Source organism: Urocitellus parryii, chromosome 2 (genome assembly GCF_045843805.1).
Source record: "Urocitellus parryii isolate mUroPar1 chromosome 2, mUroPar1.hap1, whole genome shotgun sequence".
NCBI classification, from domain to species: Eukaryota; Metazoa; Chordata; class Mammalia; order Rodentia; family Sciuridae; genus Urocitellus; species Urocitellus parryii.
The window spans coordinates 122,269,629-122,289,648 of NC_135532.1; the positions used below are offsets into that span (position 1 = coordinate 122,269,629).

General features: G+C 35.2%; 1 protein-coding gene across 1 annotated transcript in view; it reads left to right on the top strand.

Moving 5' to 3' along the window:
- Positions 1–2,600: 2,600 nt before the first annotated feature.
- Positions 2,601–20,020, top strand: part of Nmd3 (NMD3 ribosome export adaptor) — a 28,475-nt gene continuing 11,055 nt past the window's right edge. Inside the window, exons 1-9 of the mRNA XM_026410013.2 lie at positions 2,601–2,679; positions 3,296–3,351; positions 4,966–5,100; positions 6,349–6,445; positions 12,003–12,083; positions 12,937–13,065; positions 13,364–13,454; positions 17,825–17,903; positions 18,507–18,603. Coding sequence (XP_026265798.2) covers positions 3,308–3,351; positions 4,966–5,100; positions 6,349–6,445; positions 12,003–12,083; positions 12,937–13,065; positions 13,364–13,454; positions 17,825–17,903; positions 18,507–18,603 — 753 coding nt within the window. The 5' untranslated portion in view covers positions 2,601–2,679; positions 3,296–3,307. The remainder of the gene's footprint in view (positions 2,680–3,295; positions 3,352–4,965; positions 5,101–6,348; positions 6,446–12,002; positions 12,084–12,936; positions 13,066–13,363; positions 13,455–17,824; positions 17,904–18,506; positions 18,604–20,020) is intronic.

The following is a 20,020-nucleotide window of genomic DNA, read 5'->3' on the forward strand; positions in this document are numbered from 1 at the left end:
TTGCCTCTTGATGTTCATTCCCATAGGTCATGCACTTCCCTGGAGTGACCTATGACTTCCTTCTGATTAATAGAATACTGCAAAAATCACAGGATGTATCTGATTATGTGTCCATGATTATGAACCTAAGATAATAGTACCTGCTTTTTCTGGAGTTTCTCTCTCTCTCTCTCTCTAATGGCTTTGAAGAAGCAAGCTACCATGTTGAAAACCGTCTATCCTGAGAAGCCCATGTACCAAAGAATTTTGAACAACATCTAGAAACTTATAGTGGCCTCTTGCCAAAAGCCAACAAGAAGCTGCTATCTTAAGCCCTACAACTGCAAGGAACTGAATTATTCCAACAACATGAGTGAGACTAGAAGTAAAACTTTTTCATTGGGCCCCAAATAAAACCACATTTGCACCACCAAAAACAAACAAACAAACAAACAAACAAAAAACCAACCTGTTCTGGCAGTAAATAAGTAAGTTCTAAGGACAGTGAGAATTCACTTTATTAAGAATTAACCTAGAAAGCAGCATTAATACCTTTGTGAGGACAGAACCTTCATGATCCAAATTCCTTCCAAAATTCCTACCACCTCTCAACACTCTTAAACAGGGAAAAAATTTTCAACATGAGTTTTGGAGGGGACAAACTATATCCAAACCATATCATATTGTCTTGTGGAGACATAATGATTTCTCAAGATATGTGTTTGTATTTACTTCAATAAGGCGGAAACACAACCTATCTAGCTATATTTCTAGTGATGTTTGGTTGAAGGTACAGTCAGTGCGAATAGGAAAACTGGGGAGAATAACAGTCCCTTCAGAGTTGCTATGAGTTTCAAACAGATAACTTAATTTGCCAACAAATATCAATGATTTGTTTTGTTCCATGAATTCTGCTAGACACAGGGCACATTTAGAAGAACAAGTCACAAAAATTTTCAAAGTAACTTGAAATTGCAGAACATGCAGAGCAGAAAATTTATTATACAATTCAAAGCACTAGCATGTAGGCATACACCTTGCATAAAATGTGTTACAATAGAACCACATGTAAAGGAGCACATAACTCCTCTGGTTCTTAGGGAAAGAGGGAATCAAGAGCAGGGGATGTGTGGCAAACAGAATAATGGTTCACCAAAGATATCATGTCCTAATTTTGGAAATTTGTGGTTGTATTACCTCACATGGCAAAAAGGTCTTTGCAGATATGATTAAACTACAGATCTTAATATGGGGTGATTATTCTGGATTATCTGGTTAGGAGACAGGGGGTCAGAGAAAGAGTTGGAAGAGCAAAATGACAAAGCTGGGGCATGTGGGCAGCTTCTAGAAGCCAGAAAAGGAAAGGGAATGGGTTCTTTCCTAGGTCCTCTGGAAGGAATGCAGCTTTGTCAATCCATTTTAGACTTGTGACAAACAGCACCCTGAGATATTAAATATGTGTTTCTTAAGCCAGCTAAATTTATGGTAATCTCTTGAAACAGTCACAGGAACTAGTACTGTTTTAATGTTTAAGGCAGTGTGTTCCATGCATAAGCAAAGGTAGACTATTTCCCACAAGGACCTGCCAGGAGGCTGTGTACTTGGGTATGTGGCATGATATTTAGAGATCAGATTGTGAAGGGTCTTCTTCTGTGCAAAGAAACTGGAAGTAATCCTGAAGGTGATCAGAGACCTCTGAAGGGTTAAAAAAGCAAGGGAGTGTGGCAAAATTAGAATTGCCTTTTAGAAGGGTGGGTCAGAGTCTTCAAGTAGGGAGAGCAGGTGGGAAATAAACTTAAATACCCTAGACAAGAAATGGTATGTAGCTCTCATTGCTCACTGTCTATAAAGGGACCTTGCTTATTTCTTGAAATCTGGGGTGAGAAAACTTAGGAAAAAAAATGGTTGTGCTCTTTAAATGTTTGAAGTACTGTCATGAGAAAGAGCAACTAGACATGGCCTATTTTGATTAAAGATCAAGGGATAAAGTCATAAGGAAATATTTATACACTATCAGGAAGCATATTCTAATAATTAGTCTAAAAATAGAGTTCACAGCTAATTATGCCTTACATTCCGTTCTTTCAACCATTCAACAAATAATCATTTGAACGGTTAGGATGTGGCAGGTATTAGGCATATGATAGTGACTAAAACAAAGGCACTGCCCTAATGGTGTTTTAACTTCCCTGTGTAATGTTGCACTGCTGACAAATAACATTCATATAAGTCAAGAAGCAAACTCCCAGTAGAGATATTGGAAAAGAGATTGATACACGGGCGAAGCTGACTTGGAATGAACTCTGACCATGGAAATTCAGGAAGAAAGATAACTCAAAAGCAAGAACTATAGACTAAGGAGAAGAAAGAGAGACCTTTCTAAGCAACCCCGCCCCTCCCCCGCCCCTCCCCCCGCCCCTCCCCCGCCCCTCCCCCGCCCCTCCCCCGCCCCTCCCCCCGCCCCTCTCCCCGCCCCTCCCCCGCCCCTCTCCCCGCCCCTCTCCCCGCCCCTCTCCCCGCCCACTTGTGCTCTTTCTCCTCCCCCCCACCTGTGCTCTTTCTCCTCCCCCCCCGCCCACTTGTGCCCTTTCTCCTCCCCATTGCTCCTTTAGCACGTGTCCCTCAGCTCGCGGGATTTCGAGCCTTTCTCGCGAGATTTTCGCCCTAGCCGGTCCGACTGTGGTGGCAACTGACAGTGCGGTAAGCGTTGGTTTTGTTGCTGATTTTTCCATAAATTTAGGCTAGTCCGGGAGACGTTAACTAGGTTCCAGGGGCTGAGACGCGGGGTGCAGGCGCCAGCAGGGTGCCTGAGGAGGGAGCGGGGCCAGGCGCTGGGTTCCGGCCGGCTCAGGCCGCGTGCGTGCAGCGTGTTCGCCGCCGGCGGGGTTCCAGTCCGGGCTTGGAGTTGGGGTCCAGGTGGGTGATCACAGCCGCCGTGATGACTCCTGGGGACTTTGGTAGCGCGGGTCGGAGGTGGGGGCGCTCTGTGAGTGCTGCGGTCCTGTGGAGTTGGGCAGAGCCCTGGTGTCCGCTGACCGTGCAGACCTCGGCGTGGGTCCGCCCAGATGGCCCTCCCAGGCTAGGCCTGAGGTCCGCGGCAGCTGGGTTGCGGAGCATGTCTTGCAGATGGGAGACTCCAGAGATGCGTAGGTCTTAAGTCTAGAAAGTTGCTTCTGAAGTTGCCAAGAAGAGTTGGTTTTCTTCCTGTCCTGCTTTGTGCGAAGCTCCGTTGCCTATTCAGAGAGGCAGAAGGAAAAATAAAGAGGGGGGCGGGTAGGTGAATGATTTACAGCCTCCATTTATTTTTTAAATTAAGGTGTACAGAACAATGGAGTATATGACAGAATCCACCGACCGCAGCCCTGGACACATGTGAGTTGTGACACTTTATCCCTTTTCAATTTTAAAATCTTACAGTGAGTTCATGAAACGTACTGTCATAACAGGGGAAAACTTTTGGTGGTAGTGGTAAGAGAGTTTTTTAAAATCATAAATGGGAAAAATGAAAGTCTTATTTCTGCAGAAAATCGAATTCATGTTTAGTTCTAATATTTGTTCCAGTAAATACATGCTTAAGGTTACAATAAGGGCTGGGTATATAGCTCAGTTGGAAAAGTGCTTGCCTAGCATGCACAAAGCCTTGAATTTAATCCTCTGCACCACACAAATAAAAAAAAAAAAGGTTAAAATATTCCCTATGCATTCTGTAGATGACATTGTCCAATATGTAGCCACTAACCATGTGTGTCTATTTAAATTTAATTTGAATAAAGTTGAATGCTCAATTGCTCTGTCATACTAGCTACATTTCAGATGGTCAGTAGCCAGCATTGGAAGAGTATCAAATTTTCTTTTGGAGAATATTGATCTGTATCAATGATTCTAAAACTTTCTGCTCCCAATTTACTTTAGAATCATGAAAATCCCATCACTTATAATGGATCACTACATTGATAAACTTCGTATCCTATTTTAAAAACAAGTTTTCCTCTGGGTAGGTGTGTGTGTTTTGTGAATTGCTTTTGGAGTATATTGCTGTCTAATGGCACTGCCTATTGGCATATCCATTGTCCTTCAAAACTTTTAAGATACACATTCTTTATTTTTATTTTGTGTGTGTGTGTGTGTGTGTATGTGTGTGAGTGATCCCTCCCCAAAAGCTATGAGGTCCTTTGTAGGTCCTACTATTACATTTGCAATAGTGCAATTTATTGTGTTTTTATTGGTAAAAATTAATGTGCATGTTTGTGTCTATAGAAAATGTTTGGAAGGATATATGTAAATGGTAAATTATGGGTGGTCTTGGTTGGGTATGGTAAAGAGAACTTTTTTTTTGCATTTTTAATATTTAAGTATTTGAAATTGAGATTAGTGCAAATTTTGTATTTTCTATCAATGTGTCTCTATTCACTTTAATGAGGCATAGTAACATTTATTTTTAATAGGAAAAGTTTATTCATATCTTTCCTGGCTATTTAAATGTGAATTTAAATCAAAAGAATTTAATTCCTGGTGACTGCACTAGTCACTGCAGGTGACTCACTTGCCATGTGTGGCTTATGGCTATCATTGAACTGAACAGAAATAGAATATTTCTATCTTTATATGAAGTTTTGTTGGACAGTGTTCACTCTCTAGAACCTTAGGACATCTGCTGTATTTTAAGAATTATAGCCATCCTTGATTTTTTTTACTCCTTTGTTTCAATGGCACTAGGCCATTTATCTTATGTATCTTTTCTTATTTATTTATTTATTTTAATTATGTATAGCAGAATGCATTTTGATTCATAGTATACAATTGCAGCATAACTTTACATTTCTCTGGTTGTACTATCTACCCTATCTTTGAAGATTGCTGTTTCTATGTAATGTTTTCATAAAAGGGCATTAATATGGCCTAACTTCAAATCTTTTGTTTGGTAACTTTTTTATAACTAGTATGTTTAAAAATAAATTTGAAAAATTTATCACTTATTTTTTCAAGCTTGTGCTGTGAGTGTGGTGTCCCGATTAGTCCAAATCCTGCCAATATTTGTGTGGCCTGTTTGCGAAGTAAAGTAGACATCAGTCAAGGTATCCCGAAACAGGTCTCAATTTCTTTCTGCAAACAATGTCAAAGGTACAGTGCATTACTATTTTACTTTACTTAAAGTTGGAATTTATATAGAGACCCATTGAGATATGCTGAGATTATACCAAAATACACAGAATAAAGCATACACAATTTAGGTTTAATTTTTACTTTAGAATTTGTGTTTTATGGTATAATTTTTAGTTTGCTCTACTAATCTGGTAAGGTGTAAAGGTATTTGAATCTGTTCTTTTTCTGTTCAAGAATTTAGTAGATTTGATGCATATAATTGGTAAATAAGAGTTGGTGTCTGTAAGGGTGAGAACAGATTATTAAAGATATGTTACCTTTATGTCCTTGAGGTTGTTTCTTTAGGAGCTATGTATGATTAAAAAAAAGCACTTCATGTTTTAACTAATGTAGCAATGTGTTTTAATTAAATTGACTATAATTGTTGGAAAAGCTCAGTAAATCATCTGAAATGGTCTAAAATAAAAACTGAATTTGAAGGCAGAAGGCTTCTGAAAGCTAATGTTTCATTCCCTCTTTATTTCCCTTATTGGCTTAAATGGCTTAAATGCAGCAGGCCATCGAGGAACACAAAACTGGACAGTGATTTCTCAAAGGGATTGGAAAAGAGTCTAGTGCTCTACTTCTTTTGCGTATATGAAGAGGAGGTTCAAGGACTTCTGAGAAAATTCAAAAATTCTTCTCAGAAAAGTAGTCAGTATACATAGCTTTATAGACACATGAAATTGTGTGTGCTATTTTAGGGATTTAACAGTGTGCAAACCTGGCAAGTGTGATAATTTATTACAAAATATTTGCTATTTTTAAAAGCATGGTGGAGTTTTAAAAGTAGTGGACAAAGATAAGGAGGCCTAATTTGTCTTGGATTTCTTACAAACTAGTTTCTTAAAACTCTTGGTAACTCATCATCTCTGTTTTCTCACCAGAATGAAGGAATTTTATTAGGTGATTTGGGAAACCCTTTTTACCTCCAAAAGTGTGCTTATAAGCAAAGGGGAATCTGTATAATGTTTTTAATAGAACCTTGGAAAGTGAAAATCTAAATTTTCAACTCTTGAAGTAATAAGACCATATTAATAGGCTATTTCAGATTGGCTTTCTCAGTCAGAATTTTGCTTTTTTAATACTAGAGCTGTTTGGGTTAATGCTTCAGAGAAACCTTGGGTGTTATTAATCCTGATTAATAATTATTATTACATCTGAATATTCAGATGAAAATTTTCATTTTTCCTTGAGATATTGAATTTCAGTGTTTTATCTTCTTAGATATTTTCAGCCACCGGGAACTTGGGTACAGTGTGCTTTAGAATCCAGGGAACTTCTTGCTTTGTGTTTGAAAAAAATCAAAGCTCCTCTGAGTAAGGTAGGTCAAACAACTAAAATCAGTGTTTATAGATACCACTTGATTAAAATTCAGAAAATCTAGGTACAGTGGGTTTTTAAAAAGTAACTGCTAAATGCCTCTATTGTTACCAGTATTACCCCACTATAAATGCTTTCATTTAAAAGTTTTTTTATTCTTATATACTCACACAAACACACACACACACACACACACACACACACACAAACACACTTTTTTTTAAATGGAAAATGAAATTATCTTTTTGTTTTGAAAGAATCAATTATTTATTTAAAACCTCTTCTGTGTAATATTAATTTTTCTGAAAATCTTTATAAGACTGTCACTATATATCCATAATTAATTAGATTGCAGTATTAGGACTGTGCTGTTTGGTTACTCTTTATTTTATTTGTTGGTCTGGAAAGAAAATTGCCTATTTTCAAGTCAATGCATAAATGGCTCCAAAAAAATACAGTTTGTTTCTAGAGTCCTAACTATTTCTTGACATACACTTTCAATTTTCTTTGTTAAAATTTTAGACTCACTTCTACCATGTATGTTTTTAATTGAAATGAAATCTTTCGGTTTGAAGGCTTTTCTGATTCCTTTAAGCTCTGATATAATTTCATGTGCTAGTTCTTCATCCCTTTATTTCCTTGCCACCCTATAATTTTTGTTGTCAAATGTTGGCCTTCTTGGCTTAAAACTTTGTTTTTTTCCTTCATATTTACTTTTCCCCCTATGTTCTTGACAGTTTCCTTTACTTTATCTTCCATTATTTCTTTCTGTTATTTTTCCTCCAGAAGTATTATTTTTAAGTTCTGGAATCTTTCATGTTCTTGATGCATTTTGTCTTTGAATTTTTCTAGGGAGTTTGAACAGGTTGAGTATTCCATATCTGAAATGCTTGGAACAAGAATTGTTTCAGATTTCTGAGTTTAAGATTTTTTTTAATATTTGCGTGAGTTTACTGTGTTATCTTAGGAAAGAGACCTAAGTCTAAACACAAAATTCATTTATGTTTCATATACACCTTGTCCACATAGCCTGGAGGTAATTTGATATAATATTTTAAGTAATCTTGTGTTTTATGGTGTGGAATTTTCCATTTGTGGCATTATGCCAGTGCTATGAATGTTTTGGATTTTGAAGCACTTTGGATTTTAGATTTTCAAACTGTGGAATACTCAACCTGTGGTAGGATATTTTTAGATGGACACAATATCTTAATGTTTATTTATTTGTTTTTATGTGGTGCTGAGGATCGAATCCAGGGCCTCACACATATGAGGCAAGCACTTTACCACTGAGCTACAAACCCAGCCCTGTGGTATGATATTTTTTAAAACTTAGCATCTGTTCCCTGATTTTTCTATTTTTTGTGTTTCTTAGTTTTTCAGTTTATACTTCATCTTTTGCCAAGTGTCTCATGAGTCTTAATAATTTGTTAATTCCTTCAGTGGATATTTAATAAGTAACAGGTATGTGCCAAACTGCTTTTGGTATTGGGGACATGATAGTGATTAAGAGAGAGAATCCCTGTTTTAGCTTCTGTTTTGGTTTGAGGGAGGGAGTGATATGTAGAATAAGCAATGATTAAAATAAGTATGTTATATAGCATATTAAAAAGTATGAGTTTTGTGCAAAAAAAAAACTAGGAAGGAAATAATTATTAATGGAAGAGTTGCAATTTAAAATAAGGTGTCTGGGGAGACCTCGCTGAGAAGGTGGCCTTTGAATAAACATTAAAGATGGTAAGAAAGGGAGCTGTGTAGAAATCTGATGGAAAAGCTTTATGGATAAAGCAAAACAAGAAATATAGAGACCAGAGGTGAGATCACATCTGTGTGGTTAGAGTGGAGTGGTGAGAGGAAAAGTAGTTGAGATGAAGTCAAATAAATTAGGGAATGTCAGAGTATATCTGGCCTTATAGGCCTTTGTGAGGATTGGCTTTTACATCAACTGTAATAGATGTAAAGGGTAGAATAGTGATATGGTTCAGTTTGTTAGTTCTCTAGCTGTTGGTTTAGAATAAAAGTGGGCTGTGCAGTAAAGGTAGAAGCATTGGCCTTAGGAAGTGATTGTAATAATACTGAGAAATGATGGTTTGGGATCAGAAATGGAGATGGTGGGAAGTGGACAGATTCTGGGTCTAATTTGAAGCTGAGCAGTGCATCTACTGATGTAGCTGGATGGGTGTGTAAGAGGTAGAAGAGTTAAAGATAACTTCCACTGTTTTCAGTTTGAGCAGCCTGTAAGAGGGAGTTGCCATTAGTGAGGTAAGAAAAGCTTTAAGGAAAATAGGTCAGAGTGGGGGAGATAGGAGCTCATCTGTAACTGATACTTTGATGTCCATTAGACATTTAAGTAGCAATACTGAGTGGGCAGCTAGATAAATAAGCAGGATAGTAGTCTACACTAGAGATAAAGAATTTGAGGTATAGGTACTATTTAGAGCCAAAAATTGGATAAGATTATCTAGGAAGTTTAGATTGAGAAGGGAAAAAACTGGAGTACTGAATTCTGGAGTCCTTTAATGATAAAATTTTAGGAAGATAAGGAGTAACCAGCAGAGGGGACTCAAAGGAACTGCTAGAGAGGCAGGAAAATTAGATGAGTGTGATATTCTAGAAGGCAAGGAGGGGGAGTGTTTTAAGAAAAGGGAGTTGTTGGCTACGTGTTTTGCAGTGGTAAGTTTTATAGAATGTGGAGATTATTAGTTAACTCTGGAAACAATTTCTGTTTAGTGGTGATGTTAAAGATGTGCTTTAAATGGAAGTGAAAGAAAGGGAGAAGGAATTAGAGGCAGTAGATATAGATAGTTCTTTTGAGATTTGTTGCAGAAGGACTCAAATGGATCAGTGATTGGAGAGGGGGATTGAGGAAGAGGAAGGAATTAGGGAAAATAAAAGATGTAAGATGTGAAACAGTATAATTGTAAGCTCTGGAAATGATAATATACAAAGGGAGATTTTTGTTGAGCTGCAAGGAAACAATAATTGGCTGGAGGTGCCCTTTAAGAGTAGAAAGAGAAAATATAACAGATAGTGGAAGAATACATTTGTTTGTTCTTTCATTATCCAGTACTTACTCTCTTATGGGTACAGTTTTGGGAGCCTGGAACATCTAATGGGACATTGTAGATGTTGATATTGTTAGTAACATAGGCAGTTCATCTGTGGTAACAGGAAAGATGTTGGTAAGTGGGAGCTTCTGGAAATTTTCTTCTAAGAAAACAGAAGCATGGGCCATAGCTATGAGGGAAGAGCTATTAGATGTTTGAAGAGAGAAAATTTAAAATAGTCCTAGGAAAGTAGAAGAGGGAATGTATTAGAACTGTGTTGTATGGGTGCTGGGCATTATTGACAGTTACTGTTGATGATGCATAGAGCAGAGATGCATTTTTCATAAACTAAATTATGATTTAGCCTATCACTATAGTGAAGTTAAATAGGGACCAAGGGAATTGAGAATGTATGCATGGGAGTAATTTTGATGATTGGTTTGGAAATAGGATGGAAATGAGTAGATGAAGACTATGAGAGGTAGTGAAAGAGTGATAGGATGAATGGATTTTCTGGTGTTGGATTGGAAGATTTTTGGTGCCTAGGAATAGAGGTAATGAGCTAGAGAGAAGTGGTAGTCAGTGAATAGGCTGTTTGGAATTAAGATCTTAGAAAAGTTGTAGTTATTGGTGATAAAAGGAAATAATACTAGAGATAGGAAGGAAAAAAAGATCCTGGGGGAATAGAACTTAAAGAATGGAGGAGTTAGGGTGTATGGATATAGAAATTGCTAAATATTAATATTGTTGGAAAGACTAACAGTGATCCAGGAGAAATTTCTCAAATCCTTGAGAAATGAGAGCAAGCAGTATAACGATTAACAGATAACGTGGTAGAGTCTGATGACTTTCAATTTAGTCTGTATTGAAGGAGAATGCAGGAAGAATGGTCTGGCATTAGCAATGAAGAGCAAATAATACATCTGTCTTGCTTCTGGTCTAATGATAGGAAGAAAATGGAAAAAAAAAATCAGTCAATATTTTCACTAGCTATAGGGAGCAATATAATTAGGGGATCTAGAAGTTGAAAGGAATGTCCAGGAAAATGGTTGAGGACTTAGGAGGTTTTGTTATTAGCAAGTATTGGGTTCTACAGAGTACAGTGAAAGGGTTACAGGATCTGAGAGGAAATGTTAGATGAGGACAGAATAGGATGTATGTGGAACCATATGAAAATCAGAGTATGGGAAATGAGGGATGACTGAGGTGTCCGGGACTGTGGTACAGAAGGATGAAAAGGCCCAGTAAGATTGATGAGTTGTGGTTGTTTAAGGACAGTTAGTGTGGTGATGCTGGGTTGCGGAATGCTGAGGTGGATAACAGGGACCCTATCTCCATTCCATAGAGGGAGACTGTAGGAATAGGAATCTGCTTATTACTTAATAATACTTAATACTTAATAATAATATTTAATACTTAATAATACTTAATACCTGGCAGCTTGTTGACTACTAGGTTTTGCTTTAGAGGAGCCAGTTATATAAGGAAGGTTTTACTCTGTAGTGCTGCATCTACACTTGCTAGATTTGTTCTCATCAGACAGTACTTGATAAAATTATAAGTCTGCTTTCTCATACTTTCCAGATCTGTTAAATACAGCACAGATTTTTCCATAGATCAATATGTATCATAACATTCATTAAACAAATCCACTTGGATATCTCAGATATGCCATGAATTTAAATGTCTGAAGCTAAGTGCAACATTTCTTCCAATTAAATCTGTTATTTGTGTCAGAAAAGTTGTGCTAGCTCGTTGCCCAAGTTGGATACTAGATAATCATTCTAAAGCTTGTTTTCTTCCTCTTTGCCAAATTCACTTACTAAATTCTGTGGATTTTATCCCCTAAGTAGCTCTTGCATTTTCTTCTTATTTCCAATTCTTCTCAGTTAAAGTTATCTACAACTCTTGCTCAAATTATTGCAACATCCTACATTCTTGTTCTCCCACTCACCTTATTCCCAAACCCCACTTCTAGTTATATTCAGTTACTCAAATATAGTGAATTGTTTTTGGCCCCTGAAAGTACTACAGATTTGGCAGTGAGTTAGATTGGGAAGTGAGTTATAGTGGTGGATTCAGTACTTAATGCTTGAAACTTCTTTTAATGAATGTCTGTTGTTTTTTTTTAAAAAAAGCTACAGACTTTATGAGGGAATAATTGAAGTGGAAACTTTTGTTCATGGATTTTCTCCTAAGTAATGTGGCCACCAATTCTTTGCTTTCTTTTAAAAAATGTAATTTCCATTAGATCAGTACACTTAAGAGAAAATGATTTTTCCTATGCAGATAACTTTCTTTCTTGGATTGTATCAATTGCACTAATACAGCCATTAGTTTGTCCTTTTATTTACTGCTATTGTTACCATACCCCGATGATGAAATTTTCTTTATAGTGATGCTAATCACAAATTCTTTAAAACTTTTTATGAAGTCTGTTTATTAATGAGTTATTATTTTTTTTCCTTCAGGTAGGAACTTATGTTTCTTTTTGTATATGTTTTGTTGAAGGTACGCCTTGTAGATGCAGGCTTTGTTTGGACCGAGCCCCATTCTAAAAGACTTAAAGTTAAACTGACTATTCAAAAAGAGGTAAGTTATACATTATTTTTTAAATATGGTTAAAGTGTAGGAAATGATAATGAGGGTGTAGCAAGTTATTTTATATCTTAAACAGCATAAAAGGAAAAGTGTACTTTTAGTTTTAGTCCTTTGTTTTACTTTGATCATCTGTACAAATGATTGGTCACTAATAAGAGCAGCTGTTGCTGATTATTAGTGGTTTAAATAATTTGTCAGAAGAACTAAAGTAAAAACATGGGCTAAGGTAATGATTCTCAAACTTGGCTGATCATCATAATGACTCACAGTAACTAAATCACAATCTCTGGATGTGAGGACCTGGAATCTATATATATCTTTCTTTCCTCTTATTTATTTTTCTTTTCTTTGGTGCTGGGATTGAACCCAGGGTTTTGTGTATGCTGTCACTGAGCTATACCCTCAACCCTGTCTGTATAGCTAAAAAGCTCAGGTGAGTTTTGATTTGTTATGCTGGGAAACTATTAATTAAAGAATAATTTCCTTTTATGAATTTTCTTTGTCTTATTTTTTCTTCTAAGTGTGAATTTTCTGTTTCCATTCAAAGAAAGTACACACTTATGTACACACGTATGTGTACACACATGTATACACATTCTTTAGAGAATGTCCTTACAGTCATTTCAACTAAAGGTAGATTTAAAATGTTGATCTAATAAATCTTAGGAATTAAACCTGCATATCTGTCTTGAAGTAACTTTTTGTCTTTAAACTTGACATATGGATATCTCCAAAACATCCATAAAAAAGATTTTAAATTAATTATTAAAACATTTTGTAAAAAAGGTATTTATCATGAAACAGTACTGTAAGAATGAGGGAATGTAACTGTTTTTTTCCCCAGGTGATGAATGGTGCTATACTTCAGCAAGTGTTTGTGGTGGATTATGTTGTTCAGTCCCAAATGTGCGGAGATTGCCACAGAGTAGAAGCCAAGGATTTCTGGAAGGCCGTGATTCAAGTCAGGCAAAAGGTAATGAGAAACAGATGAGTAAATTCTACATTGTATTTAATCTTTGTCAATCATGAACAGCTAGTAAAAAAACCTCTTTTCCCTTCTTTCCAAGTTCTTTAAGCACCAGGAATTCTAGATCCCTGGAGCATTCATCTTTAGAAATAGATTATTCTTTTTCCCTTTTAGGTAATCTTTAAAGGTTGTTTTCATTTGAAAAATCAATGTGCTATACCTATAGATGGTATATGTGTACTATATTTATAAATGGCTTGTTTTGGCGTTCAGTTTATTGATTAAATAATGGTTTTATATGTAGACTTCACACAAAAAAACATTCTACTATCTGGAACAGTTGATTCTGAAATATGGAATGCATCAGAATACACTTCGTATCAAAGAGATTCATGGTGAGTTAAAATTTAAAAGAACTCTAATTTATATTAACCTACTTATCTTTACTGATAACATCTGATTAGTACTATCCAAAAAACCTTTGTTAGGAAGAAAACAATCTTAGTTTTCTTTCTGTACTCTCCAATATAGAAGTTACTAGCTACATGAGTATTTGAAAGATGGCTGGTGCAGCTGAGGAGCTGAGTTTTTTTTCTTCTATTTTAATTTAAAATTACATTAAATTTATGTTTTTTGGGGGGGTGTAGAAAATCAATTTTATTCCACATTTTTTTTTTAATCAGAGCATTTTAATTGTATGTAGTATTTGGGTTCATTTTGACAAAATTGTACATACAGGAAATATGATTTCAATCCCCATTCCCCTTATTTCCTCCTCTTCTCCCTTTCCCTTTTCTCCCTCCTTTACTGATCTTCCTTTCATTTGTTTGTTTGTTTGTTTATTTATTTATTTTTGGTACTGGGGATTCAACTCGGGGGGTGCTTTCCCACTGACCCACATCCCAAACCCTTATTTATTTATTTTTGATTGCTACTTTTCTACATATACATAAAGATGAAATTCCCTTGAGTGCATTTATATATGTATATAACATGGTTTTGTTAAATTCATTTCCATTTCCTTTCTCCTTCTGTCTCTCCTTCTCTCCCCCACCCCCTTTTTCTCCTACTGATTTTCCCTAAATCCTTATATCGGATTCCCTCCCCTCCGCCTTCTTTCCCTTATTTTGCTTCAGCTTCCAATATAAGAGAAAACATTCAACTCTTAATTTTCTGAGTCTGGCTTATTAAATTTACATTTTAATATAAGTTTATATTTAATTTACACGTGGCTAGTGGCTGCTGTGTTGGATATCACATATCTAGAAGCATGATTGTTCTTCCTTGATGTTCTCCTTCTGTCCCAGTTCAAGACATTTATTAAGCATTTGAATTGTGATAGATGCCATTCAATGGTTTCTTAGGACATAAAGATGAATTAATATTTATTTCTGCCCTCAGTAGGCTGCTCAACTTGGCCACTAGAAGAGTAAACCAGTAATATACATAGTGTACAGTAGAGTGCAGAGTGTAGTGTAGTGTAGAGTGCAGTGATAGAAAATTATATTATTAAAATGTAAATTTAATAAGCCAGACTCATAGTCTAAATTTGTGAAATGTGGCTTAGTGAATACTTATTGTGGATAAGGTACCTTATTGGCTAGTCATCAGACAAAAATAATACCTTTTTCTATGTAACTTTTTTCTGGTAATTCTTTGGGGGATAGAGAGACTCAAATAGTTTGATGAAGGATGCAAAACCCCGTTACAGTTTATTGCCATGGTAGACATATCCTCACACAGAATTTTTAGTGGCAAAAGAATTGAATACATTTTCTATTTACTTTCGTTTTTGGGAGGAGGGTACTGGGGATTGAACTTGGATACTTGGCCACTGAGCCACATCCCCAGCCCTATTTTGTATTTTTATTTAGAGACAGGGTCTCACTGAGTTGCTTACTTGCTTAATACCTTGCTTTTGCTGAGCCTGGCTTTGAACTCGCAATCCTCCTTTTTCAGCCTCCCAAGCTGTTGGAACTACAGGCATGTTCCACTGTGCCTGGCTATTTTATTCATTTTTAAATTGTGTTATTTATCTTATTGAATTCTAAGTTCTTTAATATACTCTACATATAGGTGAAAGTTCCTTAACAGGTATATAATTTGTAAATACTTCCTGTGGGTTATCTTTTCACATTCTTTAGAGTAAACTTTAAAGGACAGAAGTTTTTAGTTTTGATATAGTCCAGTTTATTATTTTGTTACTTGATATTTTGATGTTATAAATCTAAGAAAAATTTTGTTCAACCAATATCATGAAGATTGATTCCCATATTTCCCCCCAAATTTCATAGTTTTAGGTTATATTTATGTCTGATCAATTTTTTTGTTATTATTTATTCTAATTTGTTATACATCATGACAGAATGGAGTTCATTTCATATTACACATAGAGCACAGTTTTTCAAGTCACTGGTTGTGTGAGAAGTATTTTCACACCATTCCTGTCTTCATACATGTACTGAGGGTAATGATGTCTAACTCATTCTACCATCATTCCTACCCCCTTGCTCTTCCCTTCTCCTCCCTCTTCTTTTCCCTTTCTAAAGTTCCTCCATTCCTCCCATGTCCCCTCCACCCCCTGTTATTACTTTCAAAACAAAAAGTGCCATAGGTTTAATAACCCTTCTTTTATAATCTAGAGAATTTTTTTCTGTTTATTCTTGGTTTGATTTAAATAATCTTTGGCTTGTTTCTTTATTTATAGTGTTATTTATAAAATAGCACCCATAAAAATTCCAGCATGGAAGTATATATAAAGGATCTCTACTTTGTCTTTATCTACCTGTCATCCCTATATATAGCATTACTCCTTAAAATAAGATATGCTCTGTTTATAAATTGTGATAGTAATGGTTTTCCCTCAAGTGAGATCTTTCAGTAATGTTCTATGACTTGCTGCCCTATTTAAGATATTTGGAAACTTCTCACAACTTTGCCTATAGTTCATTACTATGTGGTATTCATTAATCAGTGTGTATTTTAATTTAATTATTTCTTCATTAATGGACTTACAAGTTAGTCCGTTATTTGCTGCTACAAGCAGACTGTAATATCCTTATATGTTAATCTTTGTACATATGTAGTGGGTTTCTTTGGGATTGACTTAAAGAATTAGAATTATTGGACAATATGCAAATGTTAAATTTTATATACACTAATAGATTGTCTTCCAAATTAATACCTTTTTTTTTGGTACCAGGTACTTTTTTTTTTTTTTGAACCCAGAGGCACTTACACTGAGCCATATCCCCAGCCCTTTTTGAGACATGGTCTCACTAAGCTGCCTAGGGCCTTGCTAAGTTGTTGAGGCTGGTTTTGAACTTGTGATCCTCTTGCCTCCTTAGTTGCTGGGATTAGTTGTGTGCTGCACCTGGCTCATTTTCTTAATGGTGTCCTTTGAATTGTGGAAGTTTTGAATCTTGATGAAGTCCAGTTTATCACGTTTTTTTTCTGTTATACTTTTGGTGTTGTGCTTAAGAACTGTTTGTCTAATTAAGTTCACAGAAATTTTCTCCTATGTTTTCTTTCATTAATTTTAGCTCTTATGTTTAGGCCTTTCCTCTTTTGAGTTCATTTTTGTGCAGGATGTGAAATAAGTGTGTAAATTCGTCTTTTCATGTAGATGTCTTTGTCCCAATTAAAAGACTATTCTTTCCATTGTCAGAGATCTATTAACTAAACAGATCTCTGGTTTGTTTCTGGAATATTATTTGCTCCATTGATTTATATATCTGTCCTTATGCCAGTACCACACTGTCTTGATTACTTAGTGTGAGTCCTATGAATTTGTTCATTTTCTTCAATCTTATTTTAGCAATTATGGATAATTTTATTTTCCTATTTTGTTATTTACAAGAATGTCTCTTAATATTTCTTATTGGGTTTGCTTTTAGCTTTCCCTTTGCTGATAGTTTTTAATGTTATTGCATTATTAACAGATTAATGTGATTTTAGCTGTCTGGGATTTATTGAAGCTTTTTTAAAAAAACATACTTTCTTTTTTGCATCTCAAGTCTCAGGATTCTGGTTATCTTCTTGGTAGATTTTGTTATATAAATATTTGTTAAATTTGTTATATAAAATAGTTCTCTCTCTTTTTTTTTTTTTTTTTTTTGTTCTAGGGATTGAAAACAAGGTCTTAACAGAAGTTAGGAAAGCACTGTACCACTGAGTTATATCCCCAATATTTTTTCTTTTCTTTTCGGTTACTGGGGTTGAACTCAGAAGTGCTTTACCACTGAGCTACATTCCCAGCCATTTTTATTTTATATTTTGAGACAGGATCTTGCTAAGTTGCTTTAGGGCTTTCGTAAATTGCTGAGGCTGTCCTCAAACTTGTAACCCTCCTGCATCTGCCCCGCAAATCACTGGGATTTCCCAGTGTGCACCACTATACTCAGCTTTTTCTAATTTTTTAATTTTTGGATAGGTTCTCATTAAGTTGCTCAGGCTGGCTTCAGACTTGCTGTCCTCCTGTCTTAGCCTCCCAAGTGTCTGGGATTAATTGCATGCACTATCACACTGAGCTACTCTTTGTCCCTACCCCCACAACCAGCCTTTTTTCCCTCTAGAATTAAAATTATCCATCTTGTTTTTATTTGTCTCTCCTTTTGCCAAGTAAATCTTAAGTGACATTCCTAATATTTTAAATATTTTCTAATAATTTGATTTTGTGTATTATGGATTTGTGATATAGTCACATTAACAGGAAAATCTGTTTTGCAGAAATATTTTCATAAAGCTTTTTTTTTTTTTTTTTAAGATGGTCTGGATTTCTATTATTCCTCAAAACAACATGCTCAGAAGATGGTAGAATTTCTTCAGTGTACAGTTCCCTGTAGGTATGTTGTGAACCTAAATGTGACTAAGTTCAAAGACTTGGAGATGGGTATAGGTTAAATCTATTCTTCAAGAGATACATTTGCTAATGTGTATGTAAGAATTTCCTTTGGAGAGTTAGACCTAACTCTGTAGTGCTGAACCATTGATCAACTGTATTTAAATGATAAGAGAAAGGAAAGATGGGTTAAGAGGACTTTTAGTACACGATTCATAGAGGAGGTAGTAATTACTCTCCAAAGATGGGGAAAATTTTCATAGTTGGAATTTATATCAAAAGGTGAGTTTACGATGAACAAAGACATGGTGATGGGCATTAGAATGGATTTTAACAGATCCTATATAGAGTAGATGATCTGAGCCATTGACATATTATGGAGGTTTTAAGTAGAGAAGATTGAAAGTTGATTATAAGTAGAGAAGGTTGGAAGTCATCAGTATATAGTCATAGGTTTTGAAATACAAGTAGATGAAATTAGGCTTTACCATAGCAGGCATCAGGAAGCTATTTAAGAACTTAGACAGTGAAATTGATTCAATGAAATTTGATACTCCTGAGTCTATGTAAGTAAAGACCTTTGCCTATTAACTTTTTTTCTTAATAGATGCAAAGCATCACAAAGACTGATCTCTCAGGATATTCATAGTAACACATATAATTACAAAAGCACTTTTTCTGTGGAAATTGTTCCAATATGCAAGGTACATTTTTTCATTTAATTGATATCTTTAAGAGTACAAGTAATTAATTGGTTGATATGTGATTCATAGTTCCTGGTTTCTTTCAGAGGTGATCAAAAATTTAGACTTTCTTAAATAACTTACGACACATTCAGCCTTGTTAAAAAAGATAAGGGTAATCATGCTTTTAATTATGAATTGACATGTCTTTCATTTTGGTGTAGTAAGATGAAAGATCTGGTTGTGATTTTATAAGTTCCTATTCCTTAAAATTTGTGACCCTAGAGAATATATGGACAGCTCTATGAAACTTTGAATTAAAATAAATGACATTTTTAAACCAACAAGTGAGCCATTTTGTGGGATGTGTGCAAACAATTGGTAAGATTAAATAATATTGTGGAAATGAGGTCACAGAATTATTTTTATTGAAAAGATAATCTGAATAAAACATTTGGATTGTAGATTGTTATTTCATTTAGTTATAAGAAAATAAAACCTTCAAGAGTATCAGTGAATTAAAATTCAACAGTTATTGATCATCTTAGGCTATATACTAAGGATAATGTAGCTAGAGGTTTCTACCATGTACGAACTTACATATCAGTATTAAATCACGTGTAATAGTTAACTGCTGTGATTTTTTTGTTACCGTTCTACATAAAGTTATTATTTAGATACTGTGGTATTTTTCATTTTATTCATGTCTCATAATAAATGAAGTAAGCCCTATCATATTTGAAAATGAGGAAACAAGTGTGGTGAGCTTAGATGACTTTCCCAAAATTTTATAACTACAAAATGATAAAGCCAGGATTTATACCCAGGTCTGTGACTTTAAAACTTTTACCGGGAATGAAATGATATCCTAATACAGCATTGGCAGACTTTCTATAAAGGCCATTTAGTAAATATTTTCCATTTTTAGGACATATAATCTCTTGTAACTAGTCAGTTCTGCTATTGTTGCATATCAATATCCATGAATAACATGAAAGTGAATAGTCAGGGCTATGTCCTAGCAAGGCTTTCCAAAAAACAAGTATGGGCCAAATTTATCCTGAGTGCCATTTTTTACTAACCCCTGGTTTAAAACTGAACTCAAAGCCAGGAAAATAGGAATTTAGTAAGGAAAACATATTTACACCTGGGTATTAACTGCTTTGAGTGACTCATACAAGTATCTAGGGGAATGTGCAGTGTGAAGTACTGCTGTATTTTGTATCTATGGGGAATTGGTTCTGAAAAAAACATTTGGGCCCCTGTAGGTCCCTGAGGATCTTTAAGTTCCTTATATAAAATGGCATAGTATTTGAATATAATCTATTCATATCCTCCTTTATACTTAAAACCCCTTCTAGAATACTTATACCTAATATAATGTAAACACTGTGTAAACATTTGTCGTACTGTATTGTTTAGGAAATGATGATAAGAA